The sequence below is a fragment of the Pipistrellus hanaki genome (assembly GCF_964339955.1).
Source record: "Pipistrellus hanaki genome assembly, chromosome: 5".
Classification (NCBI taxonomy): domain Eukaryota; kingdom Metazoa; phylum Chordata; class Mammalia; order Chiroptera; family Vespertilionidae; genus Pipistrellus; species Pipistrellus hanaki.
This window is the reverse complement of record NC_140507.1, coordinates 77,578,260-77,602,607: the sequence shown is the minus strand read 5'-3', so window position 1 is coordinate 77,602,607 and position 24,348 is coordinate 77,578,260. Positions and strand designations below refer to the sequence as shown.

At 47.9% G+C, this 24,348-nt stretch overlaps 1 protein-coding gene across 2 annotated transcripts in view; it reads left to right on the top strand.

The window, feature by feature from the left end:
* Positions 1-24,348, top strand: part of LOC311623595 (adhesion G protein-coupled receptor E2-like) — a 236,445-nt gene that overhangs the window by 179,066 nt on the left and 33,031 nt on the right. The window contains exons 1-8 of one of the 2 annotated variants that reach the window (XM_084885875.1): positions 13,675-13,916; positions 17,038-17,088; positions 17,261-17,386; positions 17,872-18,030; positions 20,609-20,758; positions 21,294-21,340; positions 21,461-21,538; positions 21,927-22,104. In XM_084885875.1, coding sequence (XP_084742001.1) covers positions 13,877-13,916; positions 17,038-17,088; positions 17,261-17,386; positions 17,872-18,030; positions 20,609-20,758; positions 21,294-21,340; positions 21,461-21,538; positions 21,927-22,104 — 829 coding nt within the window. In that variant the 5' untranslated portion in view covers positions 13,675-13,876. Of the gene's footprint in view, positions 1-13,674; positions 13,917-17,037; positions 17,089-17,260; positions 17,387-17,871; positions 18,031-20,608; positions 20,759-21,293; positions 21,341-21,460; positions 21,539-21,926; positions 22,105-24,348 lie in introns of those variants that run through there. The other variant, XM_084885874.1, reaches the window with a different exon arrangement.

The following is a 24,348-nucleotide window of genomic DNA, read 5'->3' as shown; positions in this document are numbered from 1 at the left end:
AACACTATTTAGTATTCCTCTTTAGGCTTATTAAATATTTTCTTATATAAATACCCAGCATGAGAGAAGATACTGCAATAAATGTCTCAGGAACTGCTCTGCCATCTACCTCCACTGGTCAGAAATTTTATCAATAAACATGCTCAAATATACAACATCATTGAAATTTAATGCAAGCACTCTCTGTCCACTGCACTGTTCATCCCACCTAATATCCAATTGCCTCCTCCCTGGAAAACAAATCTCTGATACATTTTCATTTTACTGCAATCACTTTATGCATCTTCCTCATTCTACAGTGTCAGTCAATTGTATATGTGTACCCATCACTTAATTGTCAACTTGTAGTGCAGAATCAATCAAACACATCTTTCTTAATGAGTTCAATTAATTAAATATTGTTAACTAGGAGTGCAAACAGAATGATCTCTTGTCTCTGGGCTAGGCTGTTGGTGCTCTCAGGTGACTCAGGTAAAAGCTGACAGGTTCCATCCTCTCTGACCCTCTCCTGCTGTACCTACTGGCCTGCCAGACTCATGGGGTCTCAAGAGGAAGGTCTCCGTGTGGAAGTCTGAATTGCTCCTTTGATGGTTGATGATGGAGAGTGAAGCTCTTCCCCATACAAGACATCAGGAAGGAGTGAAGCATCAGTTCCTGAGCCAGCTTTGGAATCAAAAGCAACAGCTATGCCCTGCCTGCCAGTGCTGTATAGGCTGTGGACTGCACAGGGGGGATATTTACAGCTTATCAGGCACATTTCCCTCATGTTTTTCCAATATGTAAGCACGTGATTTCACTCTGGGCCTCTGGAAAAACAAAGGAAATTTTTTCTAATGATTTTCTGGTCCCAAAAGGCCAGGTTGGAAGTCGTTGATTCAGTTCTTATGACTCCTTGTCTTAACCTCACATGCTTTTTATTACCCTGTCCAGTGGTCGGCAAACCGCTGCTCATGAGCCACATGCGGCTCTTTGGCCCCTTGAGTGTGGCTCTTCCACAAAATACCACGTGAAGGCACTCACATACAGTGATATTGAAGTTTCGTGACCCAATGGCAGAAGTTGGTTTCCGGCCTGGACGAGTCTATTTTGAAGAAGTGGCATAAGAACGCTCAAGGGGCCAAAGAGCCGCAAGTGGCTCATGAGTCGCAGTTTGCTGACCACTGCTACAGTAGTGGCCTGAGCCTCCCTCTGTGGGGAAATCATGGGGGGATGGAGGGAGCCCTGACTAATCACAACACATCCACCTTGGCTTGGACTTCCAGTACTATGTTGGATAAGAGTGGTGAAAGTGGACATGATGTTTTGTTCCTGGTTTTAAGTGAAACACTTTTAGTTTTTGCTAATTTAGCATGATGTTGGCTGTAGATTTGTCATAAGCAACCTTTATTATATTGAAGGACGTTCTCTATATTTCCATGTTGCTGAGAGTCTTTATCAAAAATGGCTACTGGATTTTGTTGGATGCTTTGTCTGTGTCTATTCATATGATCATGTGATTTTTATGCTTCATATTTTTATGTAATGTATCATGTTTATTAATTTGTGACTATTGTACCAGCCTTCCATTCCTGGAATAAATCCCAAATGGTCATGGTTTATTTTCCATTTATTGTATTGTTGAATCCTATTTGCTAATATTTACTTGAGAATTTCAGCATCCATATTCATCAGGAATAGTGACCTATAACTTTTTTTCTTTGTGGTGTGTTTATCTGGTTTTAAAATTAGGATAATCCTGGCCTCATAAAAAGAGTTTGAAGGTCTTCCCTCTTCTTGAAATTTTTGGAATAGTTTGAGGAGGATAGGTTTTAGTTCTTTTTTGAATGTTTAGTAAAATTTGCTTATAAATCCATCCAGTCCAGACTTTTATTTGCTGAGAGTTTTGTGATTACTGCTTCAATTTCATCAGTTGTTATAAGCCTCTTCAGATTTTGTGATTCTTCCAGATTGAGTTTTGAAAGATTGGATGTTTCCAGGAATTTACCAATTTCATCCAGGTTGTTTAGTTGAATAGCATATAGATGTCCACAGTATTTTATTACAAACCTTTGTGTTTCTGTGATGTTTATTGTTACTTTGCCTCTTTCTTTTATGGTTTTATTTATTTGGGTCCTCTGTCTTTGTTTCTGGCTATAGGTTCATCAATCTTGTTTATCTTTTCAAAAAAACTAGCTCTAGGTTTTATTGATCTTTTGAATTGTTTTGGGTTTTTTTAGTCTCTATGTCATTTATTTCCACTCAGATCTTTATTATTTTCTTCCTTCTGCTTACTTTGAGCCTTTCTTGTTGTTCTCTTTCTAGTATTTTTTTTTAATTTCTTTATTGATTAAGGTATCACATATTTGTCCTCAACCCCCCGTTCCAATCCATCACCCCTCCCCACTCATGCCCCCACCACCTTATTGTCCTTGACCACTGGTTAGGCTCATATGTATGCTCATAAGTGCTTTGGTTGATCTCTCCCTTTTATCCCCACCCTCCCTTTGAGGTCCAACAGTCTGACCCATGGCTCTTTATCTCTGGGTCTGTTCTAATTCACTAGTCTACGTTGTCCACCATTTCCCCTAGATAAGGGAGATTATGTCCTAGTGGAAATATACTTATAAGAATCAAAAAAGAGATAAGCTATAATCGTTATGCTGAAAGGCATATGAATCAGTCTGTTGTGAGTTTCTTTCTGGGCCAAAAGTTCTTTTGAGACCCAATTTCAATGTCAAATAGTTCCTTATGTGTACATGTCAGCAATGATATTTCAGTTCTGCATGGTGAACAAATGGCGTTAATGCAGGTCCACAACCTGCAGGGATACACAACTGCTGACTGCTATTATGGTAAGGTCTCATCAGCGATTTCCATCTCTGGACTGCTTCTCTTCTGTCTTCATGGTTGGAGTAGTCCTGTCAATTCTTCTCTGTTGCCAGAATCCACATGGTCTCGGAGTTGTTTTCTAAAAATATATAAACACATTCTCAACTAAAAGTTAATAAAGGAATACTTTCTATAAATTTGACTTGGGATCCTTTTTCATTTTTTCCCAAATAATTTTCCTCTGGCTTGTTTTGACACCATGTGTGTTTTTCATGGATGTCTTGCTATTAGCATTACGATTAATTTTCCAAAGTACAAATTTTCTAGATGTAATTTACTTACAGGATATTTTTTCTTACATGATATTCTTCTACTTTCTCCCTTTTTGATTTAAATATTAGGAGGCTTTTGAAAATTTTATAATGTAGCCTTGATAGCTTTTAAATTGTAATTTTTTGCACCATAGTATGACTGCTTTTTTTTCATTTCCTGTTGTGAGTTTTTATACTGAGATGAACTATCAATAAAAATTTTAGTTAACAGATGAAACCAGTTTGGCTCAGTGGATAGAGCGTCGGCCTGCGGACTGAGAGGTCCCAGGTTTGATTCCAGTCAAGGGCATGTATATTGGTTTCAGGCACATCTCCAGTAGGGGTTGTCAGGAGGCAGCTGGTCGATGTTCCTCTCTCATCGATGTTTCTAGCTCTCTATCCCTCTCCCTTCCTCTGTAAAAAATCAATAAAATATATATTTTTAAAATTTTTTAGTTAACACTTTAGGAACAGCTTTTTGTCCAGTACAATTAGTTTTTCTAGAATATTCGCTTATTTCAATTAGCCAATTTAAATTAGCCTGAAAACTTGTGTACTATTTTGCTGTTAAACTTATTACTCTAAAACTATCTTATTTTACTGTATAAATATTAGGGGATAGGATTTTTTGCCTTCTTGAGTAGGCCCTGAGAATTCCTGGTGGTAGGCTGAATTTAGATGTGAAAAAGCCACTTCCCCACACTATGTTTACAAGACAACTCAAACAAGTCTTGTTGTAGTGCAAGGGCAGCTGCTGTCAGCCAAGTCTCTGTCTTTTACCTGGGTCCTGATTTGAGCTGGGCATGGGAAGTTAAGCAGCCATGGGGCAGGAGACTCAGGCCCCTGCAAAGTTTGGGGGGTGAGGGTCTGTGTCCCACTTCAGTTGATTCCCAAGTTCTCTCCTGATGGCCCCTCTTCAACTGTGCCTGTCTTAGGTTGTTCCTTCCCTGAGGAATCTTACCCGTCACTGGCTAACCTGCCATCCTCTGGGGCCAAACAGAGTGATGTGAGGTTCAGTTCTGTCTCCTTTGTATCCTATGCCCCTGTGGCCTCCACGTCCAGCTCCTGCCTTAGGATCCCCTCACCTACTGGCAGGGCCCCAGCACTGATCACATATCTTGGGGAACCTGGGTTTCTTCCCCAGGGAGGGCCCAGCTCGCCCCACTGGGTGAGAGATAGCTCCATGGTACCAGTCATCACGAGGCTTCAACCTCAATTTCTAGTTTTTTTTAGTTATAGGGTTAGATAGTTTAATAGATATTTTTCTTGTTCTTGAGGTAGGTCTGTCATGCTATGTACATCCCTATGAGGACTGTTTTTGCCATGTCCCATAGATTTGGGATTGTTGCATGTTTATTTTCATTGGTTTCCAGGAACTTTTTTTATTTCCTTCTTGATATCATTGGTAACCAATTTATTATTTAATAGCATGCTATTTATCCTCCATGTGTTTGAAGGTTATTGAGAGTTTTTATTGAAGTTGATTTCTAGCTTCATTCCATTGTGATCCCAGAAGATGGCTGATATGATTTTAATTTTCTTGAAAATGTAGATTTGGTTTTTGTCCTAACATGTGTTATATCTTTGAGAATGTTTCATGTGCACTTGAGAATAATGTATGTTCTGCAGATTTTGGATTAAATGTTCTATAATATCAATTAAATCCATCTGACCTAGTGTGTCATTAAGGTCACTTATTTCTTTTTAATTTTTTGTCTGGAAGATCTATCCAGTGTATTCAGTGGGATGTTAAAGTCCCCTACATTATTGCATTGTTGTTTAGCTCTGCCTAAGTCCTGAAAGTGTTTTTTATATATTTAGATGCTCCTATATTGGGTGCATATAAATTGAGTGGCCAGATTATTATGGTCTCTGAATGCATAATAATCTGGCCACTCAGTGTATATCCTATATAATAAAAGGCAAATATGCAAATTGTCCCCTTGACCAAGAGTTCAACCAGCAGGCAAGCCGGCCAACCACCCATGTCCCCTCCCCCTGGCCAGGCTGGCTGGACCCCAAATGCATGCAACAAGCCACTAATATATATATATAGACTGGCCAGATTATTAGGCATTCAGAGATCATAATAATATGGCCCCGATGTGTATATTTACCAGGGTTATATTCTCTTGTTGGATTGATCCCTTTATTATTATGTAGCATAATTCTTAGTCACTTGTATGGCCTTTGTTTTAAAGTATAGTTTCTCAGATATAAGTATAATTTCCCTTGCTTTTATCTTGCATGGAACATATTTTACCATCTCTTCTCTTTCATCCTGTGAGTCTTTTGTTTTGTATTGAGTCTCTTGTAGGCAGCATATATACACTTCATATTTTCTTAACCATTCAGCTACCCTATGTTTATTAAAGCATTTAATCTATTTACATTTAAGGTTACTGTTTCTAGGTTGTTGTTTACTGCCACTTTTATTATTTACGCCTATGTTCTTCTCTTTCTCTTCATCTCCTTACAGCAGTTTCTTTAATATTTCTTGCTATACTGGTTTGTGTTACTAAACTCCTGTAGTGTTTCTTTTTGTTTGCTTGTTTGCTTCCTTGCTTGCTTGTTGGTAGTAGTGGTGGTGGTGGTGGATTTTTGGTCTATGAAGTTCTTTATTTCACCTTAAATTTTAAATGGTAGCCTTACTAGGTAGAGAAGTCTTCTTTAGCATTTCTTCTTTTTCATTACTTTGAATACTTCATGCCATTCCCTTCTGGCCTAGAGTGTTTCTGTTGAGAAATAAGCTAATAGTCTTATGGGAACTCCCTGGTAGGTAACTGTCTCTCTCTTGCTGCACTTAAGAATCTCTCTTTGTCTTTTATGTTTGCCATTTAATTATGATGTGTCTTGGTGTAATTCACTTTGGGTTCCTCTTCATTGGAACTCTATGTTACTTCAACTTTGTGACTTTTATCTTCACAGGGTTAGGTAAGTTTTCTTCAAGCAGGTTCTTGATCCCCTGCTTACTTTCTTCTGCTACTAGGCACCCTATAATGTGGATGTTGTTATGTTTCATGTTGTCCCAAAGATCCCTTCATCTGTTCTCATGTTTTAAAGTATTTTTCTTGTTGCTGCTCTGAATAACTTATATTTTCTATCTTATTTTCTAATTCTATGATTCAGTCCTCTGCTTTTTATTACCTACTACTAATTCCTTCCATTTTATTCTTTATTTAAGCTATGTCATTCTTCATTTTCAACTGGTTCTTTTTATGGTTTCTATGTCCTCCTCCATTCTGTTGAGCATTCTAAAAACCATTTTCTACTCCGTTTCTGCCTCCATTTCATTTAGCTCTTTTTCTGGGGATTTCTTCTGTTCTTCCTTTTGGAGGCTATCTTTGTTTTCCAATTTTTCTGTTCTTTTGTGTTTGTTTTTGTGTATTGCATAAGGCTGCTATGCCTCCCAGTCTTGGTGGGTGGTCCTCCTTGTGGAACCCAGTTTTGTACTCTCCTTTATCTTCTGAGCTGGGTGCTCTAGGAATGTTTCTTGTGTTGGTTGTGTAGATCTGGATTGCTGTTGTCCCATTTATGGGTGGGCCCAGCCCTCAGTCTTGCTGATTGTGATGCTCTAACCAAACCTTGGCATGCCAACTGTTATACAAGTGCTTGTGACTGCTATTTGAGGTGCTTACTAGTATATTGAACCTGGGCCTCCCGGGCGGTTTCCTACTGCAAGCCCATGTGAATTGTTGCCATGTGAGCTATTGCCTTTGCCTATGTAAATCTTGGCCAGCATTACTAGATCACAACAGGGGAAAACCCAAGTAATCCAGAGGGTGGGGTCTTGTAGCCCAGATGCTAGGTCTGCCTGCCTTTCACCTTGAATGTCCCTATTCTGAGCTGTTCTCTCTTCCCCCGTGGACTGAGTTCTGCAGGGGTATCTGGGTATTGACCGGGAAGGTTTAAACAGACTGGAATAGGGGGAGGGTGGGAACTTCCTTTCTTTCTAATGCCTCAGCGATGCCTGGCTTTCTTGCAACACCTTGCTCCACCAATGAGGAGGAGCGAGAAAATTAAAAACTCAGCCTTGATTGTAATTCCAGTATTTCAGACTACCCCCACTGGGAGTGGCCTCTGCGTAGGCTCTGAACAGGCCAAATGTCTGAGTCTCCTGTGTCTCCAGATCAGCCACATGGGCCCAGATCTAAAGCCCAGAGTCGTTCTTCCTTGCCTCAGGTCCCAGCAGGGCAAGGCAGTATCAGCTACTCTACAGATGGGGGAGAAGCACTTTCCCTGTGCTTGAGGTGGGCAGGACTGATCTTCTCTCCCTGGATCACACTGTCCAACCCCCATCCTGCATACTGCCAAAAGTTCTTCTAGAGAATAAAGGGTTCCTCAGATACACTGCTAGGTGTACTAGTCAGACCACTCTGCCAGCTCTGAGTCCTTCCACGTGGCCCCTCCTACAGACACAGATCAGGGCAAACATCCAAGCCTAGTGTTGTAACAAAGCAATTGCTCTTTGCCTGCCATAGTGCAATCTGGGTCTCCCAGTTGGACCAAATCATCACTGATTCCCACAGCCCGATGCTACATGGACTCCCCTTTCCTTCTCTGTTGTTCTGACTCAGGATCCCTTCATGGGGCTAAGACCCCATGCTCCCAGGGGTGTGGGTTGTGCTGCGACACCTTCACTCTGACTTCCCAGAAATGCAGCTGCACAAGTAGGCTCACCCTCTCTGAGTCTTCTCCTGTACTATCGCCTCTCTCCCCATTCACAATATTTCAGAGAGGCTACACTTCAACTGGTGTTTCATGCTGAATGCTCTGCAGTTAGCCACAAGTCTGGACCAGAGCTTCGAGTAAGCTAATAGAGCTACTCTGCAGCCATCTTGGAATCCTCAAGAGGTGACATTTGAACAAAGACCAGAAAGAGGTAAGGCAAGCAATGTGTGGATGTCTGAGGGAGGAAGGGCAGAGTAAGCAGAGGGAACATGTAAAGGCTCTGAGGTGGGAACATGCCTGAAGTGTTGAGGAACAGTGAGGAGGCCTACATGGCTGGAACAGAGTATGTGAGGACAGCAGAAGATAATGAGGGTATGGAGGGGACAGGGCAGAGTGCTTGGGGCCATGTGAGAGGGCTTCTGCTGTGAATCAGGTGGGAGAAATGGACAGTGCTTGAGCAGAGCAGGAATGGTCCATGACACGTGTGCTCACGGGAACCCTCCAATTGCTATGGAGCGTGAGGGTGGAAGTGGGGGACAGGAAGTGATGATGGGGCTGGATGCAGGAAGTCACCCAGAGTCTACATTCCTACCCTAGTGCAGGAGAGAGCATCACGATTCCCAGCTCTGCCTGTGTGTATGTAATTCTGCATAATCCCACCCCATTATAGCTTGTTTCCCCACCTGTAAAATGGCTCATGGTCCTTCCTACTTCATGTCTGGTGTGGAAAGGTCTGTGGAAAGTTCTCTGCTAGCTGCCATGGAGGATCTCAATGCCCCAGGTACTCAACAGAGACTATCAGAAATGAGGGGTACAGTAAAGAACCCACACAGGGCTGAAAGCTCCAGTCTGAGTGCTAAATATTTTTTAATTCAACTCTAACTTTATTGTGTGCTGCATACAATGTTACCCCATCATCTTTCAGCCTTATCTTCTATTTCTCCCCCCTACACACACACACACACACACACACACACACACACACACACACACTCAGCTTCAATAATACAGGCCTCTTTGCTCTTCCACACCAGGCACTCCCTTGCCTCAGTGCCTTTGCTCTGGCTAACCCTCTGCCTAGAACATTATTCCCCAGATGTCTTCATAGCACTTGCCTCCTCACTTTCTTCAGGACTTTCCTCAGATGTCACTTTCTCGGGGAAGGCCTCCCCACCACCCTACCCCCTTGGTTTTTGGTAAACCTGCCCCCACCAGCATTCCCTCCCCTTCATTAACCTGCTTAATGTTCCCATTCCTGGCAATCTCCACAACATTCTCATGTATCATGTTCATGATCTCCCATGGGGTGGCGGTTTTCCTCTGGCTTTTTCACACAGGTACCCCCCAGAGCCTAGAACAATGCCTGGGATGCAGCATTCGTTGAGTGAATATGTGACTCTCAGATCTGTAAAAGGAGGAGGGTAATGCCTACTTCAGCTCAGATAGTGGAAAGATGAACTAAGGCGCAACCTGTGGGGCACAAAGGAGAGGCTGTGTCAGCAGAGATGCCCAGGGTGGGGGTGGGGGTGGGAGGCAGTGCCATCACACTCTCGGGATTTTTTAAAACTGCTGTGAGATCCATGACGATGTGAAATGTACCATTGGAAAGTGAACAATCCAGTGGCATTCATCGCATTTACATGCTGGGTGAGCCCCACCTCTATCAGAACTTCATTCCTTTTTGTGGCTGAATACTATTCCATTGCGTGGATGGATCGCATTTTGTTCACCCATTCATGTGCCAGTGGGCCCTGGTTTGTTTCCATCCTTTAGCGCTTGGGAATCTCGCTACAATGAACATGGGTGTACACATATTTGTTGGAGTCCTTGCTCTCAGTTATTTTAGGTACTTACCTAAGAGTTGAGTTACTGGGTCATGGGGGAACTCTGTTTAACTTTTTAAGGACGTGACAAAAATGTTCTATACAACTGGTGAAGGGAGACCCCAATCTGAGAGCATGCTGGGGATGTTTTTACTCTTACTGAAACTCCTGGCTCTCAGAATACATCACTTCTTTCTGAGACAGGTCATGACCATCAGCACCATGGCCCAAGACCCCAAAAACCTGTGATGGAGGGAGTGGTGCAGCTGGGGAAACTGAGGCACAAAGAGAGGTTGATTTTGGCATTTAGCCTAAACCCTCTTTCATCCTTCCCTACACACCCCGCCCACATTCTGGAACTCCCTTGCAGGGTCCCTAGGAGGCAGGAGCCCTTTGCCACTGGGCACTCCCAAGAGCTTCTGCAGAATGGGGAAGAGGCTCTGAGCTTCAATAAAGCAACCAAAAAAGCACCGACTGTTATCAGCTCCGTACTACATAGCTTCCTGTTGGCCGCTGGCAGTTCCTCCACTGCCCACGACCTCTCCCCTCCCCCTAGCTCATCCCCTTCCCCATTGGGGCCACCCCAGCCTGGGAACCTCTTCCATCTCTTCTTCCTCTAACCACTTCTCATTAGAGACTTAAAACATTTTAAAAGTTCAAAGAAAAGTTTTACAGCATCTCAGGTTCACAAAACCAATTTCCCATGACCAGCCCTAGCCAGTTTGGCTCAGTGGATAGAGTATCATCCTATGGCCTGAAGGGTCCCGGGTCCAATTTCAGTCAAGGGCACATTCCCAGGTTGCAGGTTCTATCCCCAGTGTGGGGCGTACAAGGGGCAGCCGATCAAAGATGCTCTCTCATCATTGATGTTTCTATCTCTCTTTCCCTCTCCCTTCCTCTCTGAAATCAATAAAAATATTTTTAAGAAAAATATATATTTAAAACAATTTCCCATGACCAGCTTCAATTTACTTTATTTTTTTATTGTTAATCCTATAAAGATCCCTCCCCCCACCTCTTTCTTACAGTCTCCCACCAAGAACTGGAACATAACCCTGCTCTCTCCCTCCACCAGCTCAAATTTTGTTTCCTCTTCTCTCATTCATTTTGGTTGTTTATTTGTTCTCTTGCACATCTGTGTGCCAAAACCTTGTTTCACATTCTCTGTGTCTGAACTTTATGACAACAGTGGCTTTTGTATGGGTCTCTGGGGACTTCTTTTTGCTCAAGATTCCACTATAACCAAGTCATTAGGTCATACATTTTAAATATATTTCAATTTATTTGTCAATTGTACCTCAGTAAACCTGATAAACTAAGATGCTACTACAAAATCCACCAAGCAAATTAGGATGTTTGTACATCACTCAGTGATTAGAATCGAGAAAGGAGTATGTTGTTAAGACTCAGCCATTGGGGGAGAACACCGGCAGCACAGTAGCCATGCCATCTTGAAGAACAGAACTGCTTGAGACTAGGATCCTAGCCTCGCCACCACCCAATCTGGTTTCAGATGCAAACCAGGACCCTACAGCCACTTGGGTAAAAGACCTGTGACCACAGCTGCAGACCCAGGGACACCAAGACTACAGGCATCCCGGCCCCGGGTTTCTGTGAGTCACCGAGCCCATCCCCCTCCCCACCTGCCCTCTGCAGCTGCATAGGAACTGCTAGGCCCGCTCCAATCCGCACAAGCAGGCCTCCTGCCCACACAGGGCAGCTGTGCTACCCAATTTGAGTCTGGGTGCGCAGACAAGGAGTGTGTGTTCCCCACAGCATGCACTCCCGTGACCTGACCCCACGCCCACACAGGGTGACTACGCTACCAAAATTTGAGTCTGATGCCGGGGCCGGTTTGGCTCAATGGATAGAGCGTCGGCTTGGGGACTGAAGGGTCCCGGGTTCGATTCCGGTCAAGGGCATGTACCTTGGTTGTGGGCATATCCCCAGTAGGGGGTGTGCAAGAGGCAGCTGATCGATGACTCTCTCTCATCGATGTTTCTAATTCTCTATCTCTCCCTTCCTCTCTGTACAAAATCAATAAAATATATTTAAAAAAAAAAATTTGAGTCTGGGCCCACGGACACAGAGAATCTGTTTCCCATAGTGCGCCTTCCAGCAACAAGACCTCAGGCCCACACAGGGCTGCTGTGCCACCTGACTTTGATTCTGGATGAGGGCACATGGAAGTCTCTCTCCCGCAGCACAGGGTTCAACCTCCCGCTGACACAGCGCGGCTGTGCCACCCTGTCCCCCAGGCAAACCAGGGAGCCTCATTCTCCATGTGAGACACAGCACTGAGCACCAGTGACTTGACTGTTTCTCACTGCCTGCGCACAGGATCCCTGATTTTGGCACACACACACTAAGAGTCGGTGATTCAAATTCTTCGTGCATGTGCACACAGGGACCCTGGGCCATGGAAACACACAAAATGTTTGTGAAGCTAGTAAATTCCATCTTGTGTAAAAACTGCTGTTTGACATTTTAACCCTGCTATTTTGGCTTCTGTAAACATTTGCTTTCTTAAATAATGGAGGAAAATAAGACTACTCCCATTCCAGAGAAGCCATAGCCTATGCCCAGACAGAGTTGTCAGTGCTGGCACCAGGCCAGGCCTTGAGATATGGTCTCACGGCCCCATCCCAGCATGCAAGCCTTTTTTCTCAGAGGTTCTGGAAGTCTCATTCCAAATTTGGAAGACAAAGAGCTGAAAAACAGAATAACTAGGGAGGACTTCCATCATGTTGGGGCCCAGAATTTGACAGAGATATTCTACTCTGAGCCCAATAGCGCTAGCATAATAATAATAAAATAATAAAATAAAATGAAATAAAATAAAAAACCTCCAAATTAATTTGGCTTATTAAGGAGTCTCCTGTTTTAGTTACTGATTTACAATATAACATTTGAAGGTTCAAATCCCCAGAGTCCTCACTCTCTTCTTCTTGTGCTCCCTCTTGCTCTGTGACCCAAAATCGTCCCTGTGTTCCCCTGCTCACCTCCATAGCCATGTGACCTTAAGCAATCACATGGCCCAGAGCTGGCCCTGCTGAAGACAAGATTGGACTTCTTCCATGGCGAGATGGACAGAGATGGGACCTTGGAGGGGAACCCGCTTAAGTTTACATCATCAATAAAGCTTCCCAAAAAATCCCATCTTCTCCTGCAGCTTCAGCAAATCTTTTCCTTGAAGCACCCCAAGAACTCCACTTCCACTGATAGCAATGGGACAGTCTGAAATAAAAACGTTTAAACTAAAATCTAGTCATGGAAGGTAGTCAAGTCTTAGATGTGTATCTTTCCTTGAAAAAGGCCAAGCTTCACCTTCACTGAGCTTGTCTGTTGTCTTTTTGCATCTACATAACATACCTTTGCGATGTCAGGGTAACTTCCTTTTATCCAGTCCCTCAGAGCACAATCTCCCACCTGGACAAGAGATCACAGAACCCCTCACTGTTATTGTTATCATGTGGATTGTGAACTCTTAAGGCTCCTGTACCCTCCTGCATAAAGGAGTCTGCCTCTGTTCCTTTCACTTTTTATCCAACCCCAGAGATGTCTGCGCCTGCCTCCCTAGTCTACCACCAGTGCATTTCTTGTGCCTCTCCCTTTGATTGTAATGTATAAAATACTGTGCAAAACTGACATTCTTGGGAGAATTTCCTCAATCAGTTGGGATTTTGCTTCTAGGTTATTGCTGTCAGTTTGGCTCAAATAAACTCATAAAAATTCTCTACAGGTTTGAATGTTTCTTGGGCTGACAGAGGGGAACAGAGTGTGGGGACAGGAGCCAGGGCACCCACGTGGGAGTCGATGGGGCTAGCCCAGGGTGGGGGCCGAGGAGGAGTAGTGGGCGGATTTGGGGTCCAGTTGAAGTCAGAGCCATCCGGCTTGCTGACAGGCCCTATGATAGTGGTAATAATAGGATGTTCCTCTTTGGGCCTCCCCTGAGCTTGCAGAAAACATCTCAGTGCATTTCCAGTGTGTTAGCCCAGTTCTTCCCCGCCCTGCTGGTGAGGCCAGTGGCAGGCATTGTATTCCCATTCCCATCAGGAAGACTGAGTTCCAGATGGGTTACTGCTCAAGGCACATCCCAGGGGAGGAGAAGGCAAAAGAATAGAAGATTCTGTGGATGGTGTGGAGACACAGCCCTGGGCAGTGGCTCCTCCACCCCCACTCACAGGCTGTATAAGGGCCAGGAGGCCACAGAACGATTCACAGCTGCCCAGCCTGGCAACACAGAAGCACCCTGCCCAGACCATGGGAGGCCCCCTCCTCAGCGCCTGTCACATCCTACAGGGTAAGAACTTGGGGCCCTAAGGGAGGGGTAGGGGAGCTCCTGGTAGCACCCCTTTGGTGCCTCCATTTCCCAGTCTCCCCACACCACCGCCACTGAGGAGACATAGGAGGCACAGCTGGCAGCTCTGGGGCCTGACATGGAGAAGCCACATGGTTAGGCAGGAGCCAGGGAACAAGAGGGAGCAGCCGGCAGTGCCCGGGTACCCCCACACCAGGCTGGAACCCCCCGGGTGCTCTGAGGGTCTGTTCCACACCCCCAGAGGGATCTCCAAGCTCCTTCCACTTTGGAAGCTGCTCCCTAAGAGGGGAAACTGGAGCCGGGGGAAGAGAGGGGCCGAATGAGTGCTGTGACCCCCTCAGGAAGTCACTCTTAGCAGAGTGCAGAGAGCAGGCTAGGGAGCTAAGGGGGACCCTCCACAATGGGGTGACACCCACATATCTCCCGTCCTGTGGCAGGGGAAGCCCGGAGACCCTCCTTCTTTGCTCCCCCAGACCCAGCGGGGACTCAGCTGTGCGTTGAGGGCTTTGCCGCTGTGGGTTGAGCCTGAGCTCTGCTCTGACTTCCCCCTGGCCTCCCTTCCCGCCCCACCCAGGGTGGCTCTAACGGTTATCAGGTTGTTGGGGCAGCCCGTTGCCGGGGCAACCGGGCAACAAAGAGAGTGAAGAAATGACACGTGGGGTTCCACTCCGAACTTCCCCAGGCCACAGGGATGGGGCTCCCTGTGCCGGCCCATGGTGCCAGGCGTGAGCTATTTTTTTTTGTTTGTTTGCTTGCTTGCTTGTTTTTTATCAAGGTGGGGTGTAATTTACATAGCATGTAATTCGCCTGTTGCATGATTATAATTAGATGATTTTTAGTAAACTTTCCCAGTCTGTGTGTAGCTCACCTGCAGGGGGCGATGTGTCAGGGGTCCAAGTCACAGAGCCCCTGATCCTCACTTTCCAGGTCTGTGAAATGGGGCAGAGCAAGACTGGTCTCCCCTTCACAGGCTGTGCTAAGGGTTGAGTCCTGGTTCACAGTAAGAATTAGGTGAATATTATTATGGTTGTTGTTGTTAATATTACTATTATTATTATTTCACTGGTGGGTCTGGGGGATGGGCTGGGGCGGGGGGGAGAGTCCTTAGCAGGAGGAGCCCGGAGAAAATGAAGGCCCCACCCCTGCCCAAGGGCCCCAGGCAGGATCTGACTGCCCAGGGCTCAGCTAGGGAAATGCACCCAGGTGGGACTGGGAGCAGGCAACGTGCCCCCTCTCCAGGCTCCTGTTTGGGGGCCTTCCTGGGCCCCTGGTGGGCTCTGGCCCAGCAGCCCCTTTCCCCCCAGGAAAGCCCAGCTCAGCACAGAGACCCCCCTCCCTGCAGGGTCTGGGGAACTTACCCTTCACTTCCATCTTCCCCAGCCCCCTCTCACCAGATTCTCCATAAGCCTTTCCTGGGCTCTGAGCCTCAGTTTGTCCATCTGCAGAGTGGACATAAACAGAGCCTCTGTCTCCTTGGGCGGTTGTGAGCATGGAAGTCGCCACTGGGGCTTTGGGAGCTGGGGACGATTTGGCCCAGGACCCGCCCTGCCAGGGAAGGTCATTTTGTGATCTGTCCTAAAAGAGGAAGTGGGTTTCCACCAAAGAGAGAACTAACCAAACCCTGTAGCCACAGAGGAGGAAGACAGGAAGTCCAGCCTCAGTTGACCTCATCTGTGAGGGCCTCAGAGAGGGTGTGGGGGACTTTGCCCTCTGCTGGCCTGAGGGGTATCAAGATTGGACACTGGAACTGAGTGCTCAGGAGACCCTCCAGTCTGCACCCGGCACAGCTCCCCAAGTTGTGCTCACACTGACAGACCCCAAATCCCCCTGGGAGCCCCTCCATGGGGGACGGGGAGCCCTGAGTTATCCCTTCCTTTGGCCCAGGAGGTGACTCACTCCTGCACTGTCTCCCTGGCCCCCATCCCTCCACCCTCTGCCCCCATCTGTTCTCCCTGGATTATCTGGATCTGAACTGCCTCCCCAGCATCTCTAGATCAGCAGGGACTGGATGGATCCCTCAAACCCTCTCACAGCCCACTGCTGCCAAGGCACCCACCCTGCCTTCTTCCGCCTCCCCTCCCTCCCTTCCCCTTCTGTTTCTCTATCTGGCTCTCAATCTCTCTATCTCTCTGTGTCTCTCAGTCTAGTCTCTGACTCTGTCTCTCCCTTTCTAGGAGTGCCCAATTTCTCTGATAATCTCTCTAGATCACTGTCTTCTTAACTCTACCTCTCTGTTTCTCTCTCCATTTCAGAGTTCTCTCTCTCTCTCTCTCTCTCTCTCTCTCTCTCTCTCTCTCTCTCTCTTTCTCTCTCTCTTTATTTTCTCTCCATCTGTCTCCTTGTCTCTCTCTGTGATGTATGGGTCCTCATATCTAGACCCCTGCTGACTTAAGGAGAACCCCAGGACATGCCCTGGGATGGGGTGCCCCTGAGATGCAGGAAGAGCAGTATTGGGGGACCCATGTAGCTCCACCCCTAACATGAGCCCCAGCATCTTCCTGTGTGCAGGGAGCCAGGGCATGAAATGTCACCACGGGGTCCTGAGCTGGTCCTGTGGCTGACAGGTGTGGGTGCAGTGTGCTTGCACCTGTGTCTCTGAGGAGGGGTGTGGCCGGAGCACCTTAGCTTTGGGAGACCTGAGAGGACACCTGGCCCAACCCCTTCATTTTTACATAAAGAAATGGCGGCAGCAAGCACTCTGACACACCAGGCAGTACTTGTGTGCTTGACTCTCACACTTTAGGAAAAGAGCCCCTTCCTCATTAGGGGAAACTGAGGCACTGACCAGGGTCTGGGAGTAGAGCCAAGGCCACCTGGCTCCAGTATGTCTCCTGAACTGCTGCCCACAGGTCAGCAGAAGCCAAGTCCCCTGCCAGGCTCGGCCCCTCCCATCCCTCAGTGCCTGGAAGCCCCCCTCAGGCGAGGGGTGCGGACCCTCTGGCCAGGGGCACTGGAGGCCAGGGAGGGGCCACCGGCCACTGTCTCCCTGAGCAATGGACAGAGCCCGAGCCTGGAGGGGGGAGCAGCCCCTTCCCTCAGATGTGTCCCCCTCAGGCCTCCCTCCCTGTTCTGTGCCCCCCTGACCCCCATCTCTCTGTTCCAGGGCTGTGTGTCTTGCTGATTCTGTTGGAAGATGGACCCCAGAGCGCCAGGGGTGAGTCTGCTGGGAGTAACTCCGGCCACAGCCAGAGTCCCATCCCCCACCTGCACCTCTCAGCCCAGGCAGGGAAAGGCCTGCTGCAGGGGAAGCTCAGGGTTGCCCCTCCCAACACTCCTCCCAGCCTCTGGCTCAGCCTCATCTTCTGACCATGATCTCCATCCCACAGCCTCTGCCTGTCCCCAGAAGTGCCCTCCAGACTCCTCATGTGTCGGTGGCACTGCCTGTCATTGTAACACAGGATTCAAACCTCCACAGGGAAAGACTGAAGTCAGCCAAGCGGATATTTGTGAAGGTACAGAGGCTTGGGCGGTGGAGGGCTACATGGAGACGGAATGGTGGTTGGTGGCCTTAGCCTTTGTGCTCAGACCATCATGAAGGACAAAGAAAAGAGAAAAAGACATGAAGGTAGAAAATGAGAAGTGAATGAACATGGCTTCGTACAGAGGGAGGAGCTGGGTCTCTAGGAGCCTGGAACCTGTGCCTCAGTTTACCCTTCCAGGCCTGGGGAGCGGGATGCAGAGCTTCCACCCACCCACCACTTCAACTCTTTATTCTGGATCCAAATCCAGGTGACAGGCAGAAAGCTGAGCAGAGCTGAGCCGATTGGGTGGGTTTCAGGAGTGGTTTGCTCCAGCCACTGCAGTGTTGTCTGAGTCTAATTATTTCCCAAAAGACACTGATTGAGCTTCAGGCTCCATGCTGGGCATGGGACCAGGCTCTCTGCCCTGAGGGCACTCATGGCTTTGGGAGGTGACCCTTTATCCTGTTTTGTTGCAGACATTGACGAATGTGGACAAGGCCAGCCAGGCACTGCCTGTGGAAACGCCGCAAACTGCCATAACACAAAGGGGAGCTACTACTGCACATGCAAACCAGGATACAGGCTTCTTTCTGGGGGAGTAAAGTTCCTTAATGCGAGTGAGAACACGTGTCAAGGTAAGAATGACCTGCACCTTCCATCTCCCCATCCAGGAGGTTTGGAGTCTCCAGAGCCATTCCTGCAACATACAGGGTGCCGGGCCCTGGTCCAAGGTGCAGCCCCCAGGTCTGAGTGGGGACAAGTGTGCCTGTGCCTGTCCCACTAGCACAGAGAGGCAGATGGCCTTTTAGCCAGGACCCAAGTCCTGGTACAGCTACCCAACAGCTGGGCATGCAGCACCAGCCAGGACACTTACTCAGAAATCACTGGTAATGTGCAAGATGTGATAGTATTATTGTGGTTTTGTGTTTAAAAAAACAACACCTTTTTTTCTTTACAAATAAACACAAAAGTAGCTGTATGACCTTGGACACGTGCTTCACTGCTCTGTGCCTCATTTTACCCATCTGAAAATGGCAGCAAGCACTCTGACACACCAAGCAGTACTTGTGTGCTTGATTCTCACACTCTAGGAAAAGAGCCCTAGAGTGACAATGCTGGGAAAGCATATGTGATCATAGAGCACAACACAGTGGAGGCTGTTGGGTTTTTGGACTACACTCATTCTTTCTCTCTACTTTTTACCTTTACTGTTGAAAGTATTACATAAGTGCCCTTTTTCCGCCATTGACCTCTTCCAGCCCGCCACACTCCCCACCCCCTCCTCCCCCCTCGCCCTCCAGGTCCTCACCACCACATGGTCTGTGTCCACGGATAATGTTTATGCATAACTCCATTGGTTGATCTCTTTCTAACCACTCTCCCCTGCCTTCCTTCTGAGGTTCAACAGTCCGAACCATGCTTCTAGTCTCCAGGTCTATTTTTGTTCATTTTTGTCTGAGATTTTGGTGCCTATAGTTCCTTCTAGGACTTTTACGGTTTCACATCTTGCATGTAAGTCTTTTATCCATTTTGAGTTTATTCTTGTGTATGGTGTAAGTTGGTGGTCTAGCTTCGTTTTTTTTGTATGTGCCTGTCCAGTTTTCCCAACACCATTTATTGAAGAGACCGTCACTGCTCCATTGTATGCTCTTGTAACACAGTGCTCCCTCCTCGCTCAGCTCCCCTGCTCTCACAACCTCCCCCTTCCTGCCTGTCTCTAGTTGTTTACTTTCTTCCTGTTATAAGTCACATCCTCAGCTGGACCTCAGTTGGTAATTCCAGGTGAATGTTCTAACTTAGTTGTATTTCCAGGCTGGCCCTGGGATGAGGTGTCCCACAGGTCTGCCTATCCGTCCACCATTTTCTCCTCCCCTTCTGATCTCACACACCCTCTCCGGTTGGACAACCCAGGGGACCATGCCCCAGGGTGGCTGCTCAGAGAACAGCTGGCCTAGCCCATCCCCTCACCAGAGACCCAGGAGGAGCAGGCCTGCACTCATCACCAGGCTCGGCTCACTTTGCAGGGGAGCCAGGAAGGGGCTTCAGGCATCCGCAGGTAGATGGGGCCAGCAGTGGTCAGGCAGAACCAGGACTCACCCAGAATACAGAGAGGGGAGCAGGAGGATAAGCCAGGGATCCTAGGGACTCTGAGCAAGGTCCACAGGCCCACCCTGCTGGGACAGAAGAGCCTGAAACCAGGTGTCATTGGGCACCATTGCTCCAGGCTCAATCCTCTCCTGAGGAGATCAACCCAGATGCCATGGGGGCCCATATCAGTGTGGGACTGAAGACGAAGGCTGAGCCCCTCTGGCCAGGCCCACAGGTCTGTGTCCCTGGTGGGAGAACAAGGAGCCAGATGACAGACACTCCTGCCACTCTTCACCCATCAGCCCCTGTGCCCCGCTCCAGGCACCCAGCCCTGCCCCACATGGCCTTGCTCACATGTGAATTCTCATCAGTTCCTGCCAGTCCTGGGGATGCCTTCAGGGGGATCAGAAGGAACATCTTCCCACCCCAAGACTGCACTACCCTCATGGCCTGGCACCCTCTGACCAGGTGGCCCTGTCCTGCCTGGCATCAAGTTCATGTTCGGGCCCCGGCCTAACAGCCTTGTCTGCGAGGGGTCAGACTCAGGGCTGGTTCTCAGTCCCTCTCCATGGGCTGGAGTCTCAGAAGTCGTGTGGATGGGAGAGTGCTGTCTCAGCAGAAACACCAGGATCCAAGGAGAGCTCAGCCAACAGCACCCCCGGGGGAGTCAGGACCAAGGCCACCGAAAGGAGCCTGCTCAGGCCCGCAGCACCTCTCCCGCACTTGGTCCCAGGGAGGCCCAGCCTGGCCTTTGCCTGAGTCCTCAGGCTGGGACCCAGGTGGCAGTGCTGCCCCTGCCCTAGCTGGGAGCTGCCAGGGGAGGAGGTGATGGTAGAGAGAGTCCGAGGGAGGACGTGGGCCGCTTCTGGCCACATCTGGACAACAGAGCACCTAGGCCACCATGCTTACCCACAGGATACCTCCATGTGAACTAGAAAAGGCACCACTTGCCTGGCAGGAAGCAGTGGGGCTTTCCAGATGCTTCCATGACAGGAAACGTGGCTGACTCCTAGGCTTGAAGGCTGCCCATGGCTTCAGGCATCCACCACCCTATCCTTTCCCTTGCAAGTATGGACGAAAGGAAACTGAGCCTGGAATCTGACACTCTCTCTGCTTTGTCCTCAGATGTGGATGACTGTATACAAGGGCAAAACTCCTGCCACAAAACCACCCAATGCCTCAACACCCAGGGCAGCTATGAGTGCCGCTGCCGCCCTGGCTGGAAGCCGGCTCCTGGGTCCCCCAATGGCGCACACAACACCGTCTGTGAACAAGGTTCGGAGTTCAGATCCCACATTCCCCTGGACCCACAACTCAAACCACCTGATCACATGTTCACGGGCAGCCACACGAACGCAGCACACTGAATGCTGGGGGCACCTGCTGGGTCAGGCTTCCGTTCTTTGAGACTAAATGGGAAGAGATCTGGAGTCCTGCAGAAGGAGCTGGGGTACCAAGGGGAAGGCTCCAGGGGGACCCTGGGCAGCAGCTAATTACTCACCGGGAGAAATGTGTCTAATAGCTCACAACCTGCACCTCTGTGTGGGGCTCACCTGCTGTGTGTTAGGCCTCTGCACCCTTCCCATAATCCCTGTGTCCCCCACTCAGGGGTGTGCGGTCAGCACGTGTCATCACCTCCAGCCAAGGTGTAGGGGCAAGAGGGTGGGGTGTAAAGAGGAGAGGGGCCCAGAGTCCTTAATGAACAAAGGACTACTAAGTGTGAAGTTAGCTGGCCTGAACTAGGCCCTGCCTTGAACACATACACACACACACACACACACCTAATGGACTGCTGTCCTGTCCCCTGCAGAGATCTCCTTCCCCACCTGGACCACACCCCCTGGAATCAACAGCCAGGTGAGTGACTCCAGCCGGCACCAGAAGGCAAGATCCCTCCACTCAGCCCACCCTCCACCCATTGCACCACACTCCCCCACCCACACATGAGAGTCTCTAAAGCCTCATCTCTTTCCCCAGAGTCTCTCTCACTTCTTTGAAAAAGTCCAGGAGCTGGTCAGAGACTTCAAGCCTGCTTCAGTCAAGAACACCATCCAGGTAAGGACAGGACCCAGGGGAGGCAGGTAGAGGCATCCCATAGAGACCCGAGGACCCCTTGGTCTAGAAGGAGACTGACCCCAACACAATGGCGCCATGCTGTGAGGCCCCACTCTCCCAAGGTGGGTGGGAAGAGCATACCATGTATTTGTACTCTCTGCTAGAGCCACTAACACCTTTCCTCCTGTTTCTGGCCACTGGAATTGCATAGTAGTAGTCTTGACCAGGGTTTGACCTCTGAGTGGCGGATTGCCCAGGGAATCCCATCCGATACCACCTTTGTCCCCAAATAGACAGGCTCTAGGGTCTGTTCTCAGAAGCTGAACGACAGGGTCTTCCTGAAGCTTCTCTGGCACAAATCCACTGGTTCTGTGTCCCCATTCCCTAGGGCGTCATACAGGAGGTGGATAAACTGCTGAATACCTCGGGGGACCTGCTTACCCTGCCTCGTTCAGAGCAGCACTCTGTGGCCACTATCCTGCTCACTGGCCAGGAGCAGATCCTTAGAGAGCTGAGCAAGGCCTTGCCCAATGGGCCACTGACCTTCAGGACCAATGAAGGAACAGGCAAGTAACCCCGCCTGTCCCCAGGCCCTGCTCTGCCTGTTCCTCACTGCATTCCTCTTCCCATTGCACTAGAGCTGACTGTACCTCCCTGTTACTCTCATGAACATATTAAGATAAAAGATCTGCCAAAACTGGTTTGGCTCAGTGGATAGAGCATCAGCCTGCGGACTTAAGGGTTCCGGGATCGATTCCGGTCAAGTGGGGGTTGTGCAGAAGGCAGCTGATCGATGTTCCTCTCTCATGGATGTTTCTACCTTTCTATCCCTCTCCCTTCCTCTCTGTAAGAAAAAAATCAATAAAATGTATTTTTTTAAAAGATAAAAGATCAAAAGCAAATGAAAAAAGTTATCAATACTACACATTCTCATTGTAATATAAATTATCAGCAAATGAAATAATTATCCCATTTAACAAAGAGGGAATATGCTGGTGGAACCTCACACCGTCACAGAGAGGGCAGCGCCCACAGCCAATAAGGAGGTAATATGCTAATTGAAAGCCATGACCTCCAAGATGGTAGCACTCACAGCCACAAGATAGCAGCACCCAGTCCCCTCAGCCCCGCTGGGGCAGCAGGTGCACAGCAAGGCGATCCATGCTCCTGCCTTCAGAGTCTCCCAGTCCCCTCAGCCTCCCAGCCGCCCAGGCCACCTGAGGCTCAGGTAACCAGAGCCAGTCGATGCTTGCACTGCCAGCAGTGGCAGCAGCAGAGATGTGATGGGGTGTCACCTTCCCATGATCACCAGGTCACCTCCTGCCCCTGAGGGCTCTCAGGCTGTGAGAAGAGGCAGGCCGAGCTGAGAGACCCCCCCCACTCCAGTGCACCAGGCCTCTAGTAATAAGTAAATTAGATACAATAGAAATGGCCTAAAAGAAAACAAATTATTAAATTTGGAGGAATACAATTTAAAATTATCTAATATAATATTTAAGTGATTTGTTTTATTGAGGTGAATTTCACATAACATAATATCAACCATTTTAATCAAAGTGTACAATTCAGTGGCATTTAATACATTCAGAGTTGTACAGCCATAACCTCTGTTTCTTTTCTTTTTAATATGTTTTTGTTGATTTCAGAGAGAGGGCAAGGAAGAGAGAGATAGAAACATCAATGATGAGATAAACCAAAGAACCTATATACTTATATGCATAGCCCATGGACATGGGGAATAGGGTAGTGAAACCTGGGAAGTGAGGGTAGGGGCTGGGAGGAGGGGGGTAAAGGAGGGGAAAATGGCAGATATCTGTAATACTCTTAATAATAAAAAATATATTTTTTAATGTATTTTAGCTCTAGCTGGTTATGCTCAGAGGATAGAGCATTGGCCTATGGACTGAAGGGTTCTGGGTTTGATTCCAGTCAAGGGCACGTTCCTGGGTTGTGGGCTTGATCCCCAATGGGGGTCATGCAGGAGGCAGCCAGTCAATAGTTCTCTCTCATTGTCTTGTTTCTGACTCTCTCACCCTCTCCTTTCCTCTCTGAAATCAATAAAAATATTTTTAAATATATATATTTTTTTAATAGTGGCTGCCTTCTGCACTGGAGATTGAGCCAGAAAGCTAGGCATGTGTCCTGATCTGAAATCCATCTATGACCTCCTGGTTCATGGGTTGATGCTCAACCACTGAGCCACACCCGCCAGGCCATCACCTCTATTTCTAAAGGGTTTTCATCACCCGAGAAGTGAACTTCTCATTTCTCCCTCCCTCAGTCCTTAGCAAGAATTTATCTGTTTTCTGTCTCTATGAATTAGCCGATTCTGTGCATTTCATATGAATAGAATCATACAATACATGACCTTATAGTCTAGCTTCTTTCACGTAGCATACTGTTTTCAAGGTCATCCATGTGGTAGCATATATCAAATGGTTGAACACTATTCCACTGCATGTATACATCACCTTTTGTTTATCCATTCATCCATTTATGGACATTGGATTGTTGCCACCCTTTGACTTTTATGATTTTGGTGTACTCATTTCTGTACGAATAACTGTTTCGCTTCTTTGGGCCCATATGAAGGAGTGGAATTGCTGAGTGATATGCTAATTATATGTCCAAACTTTAGAAGCCACCAAACAGATTTCCAAAATGGCTGTGTCCTCCACCCCCAGCAATGTGTGAGGGTTCCACTCTTTACATGCCCAGCAAAACATCTTACTTCCATTTTATTTTTGTCTTATTAAAGCCTTTCTAGTGTGTCAGGTGATATTTCATTAGGGCAAGCATGTCAAACTCTC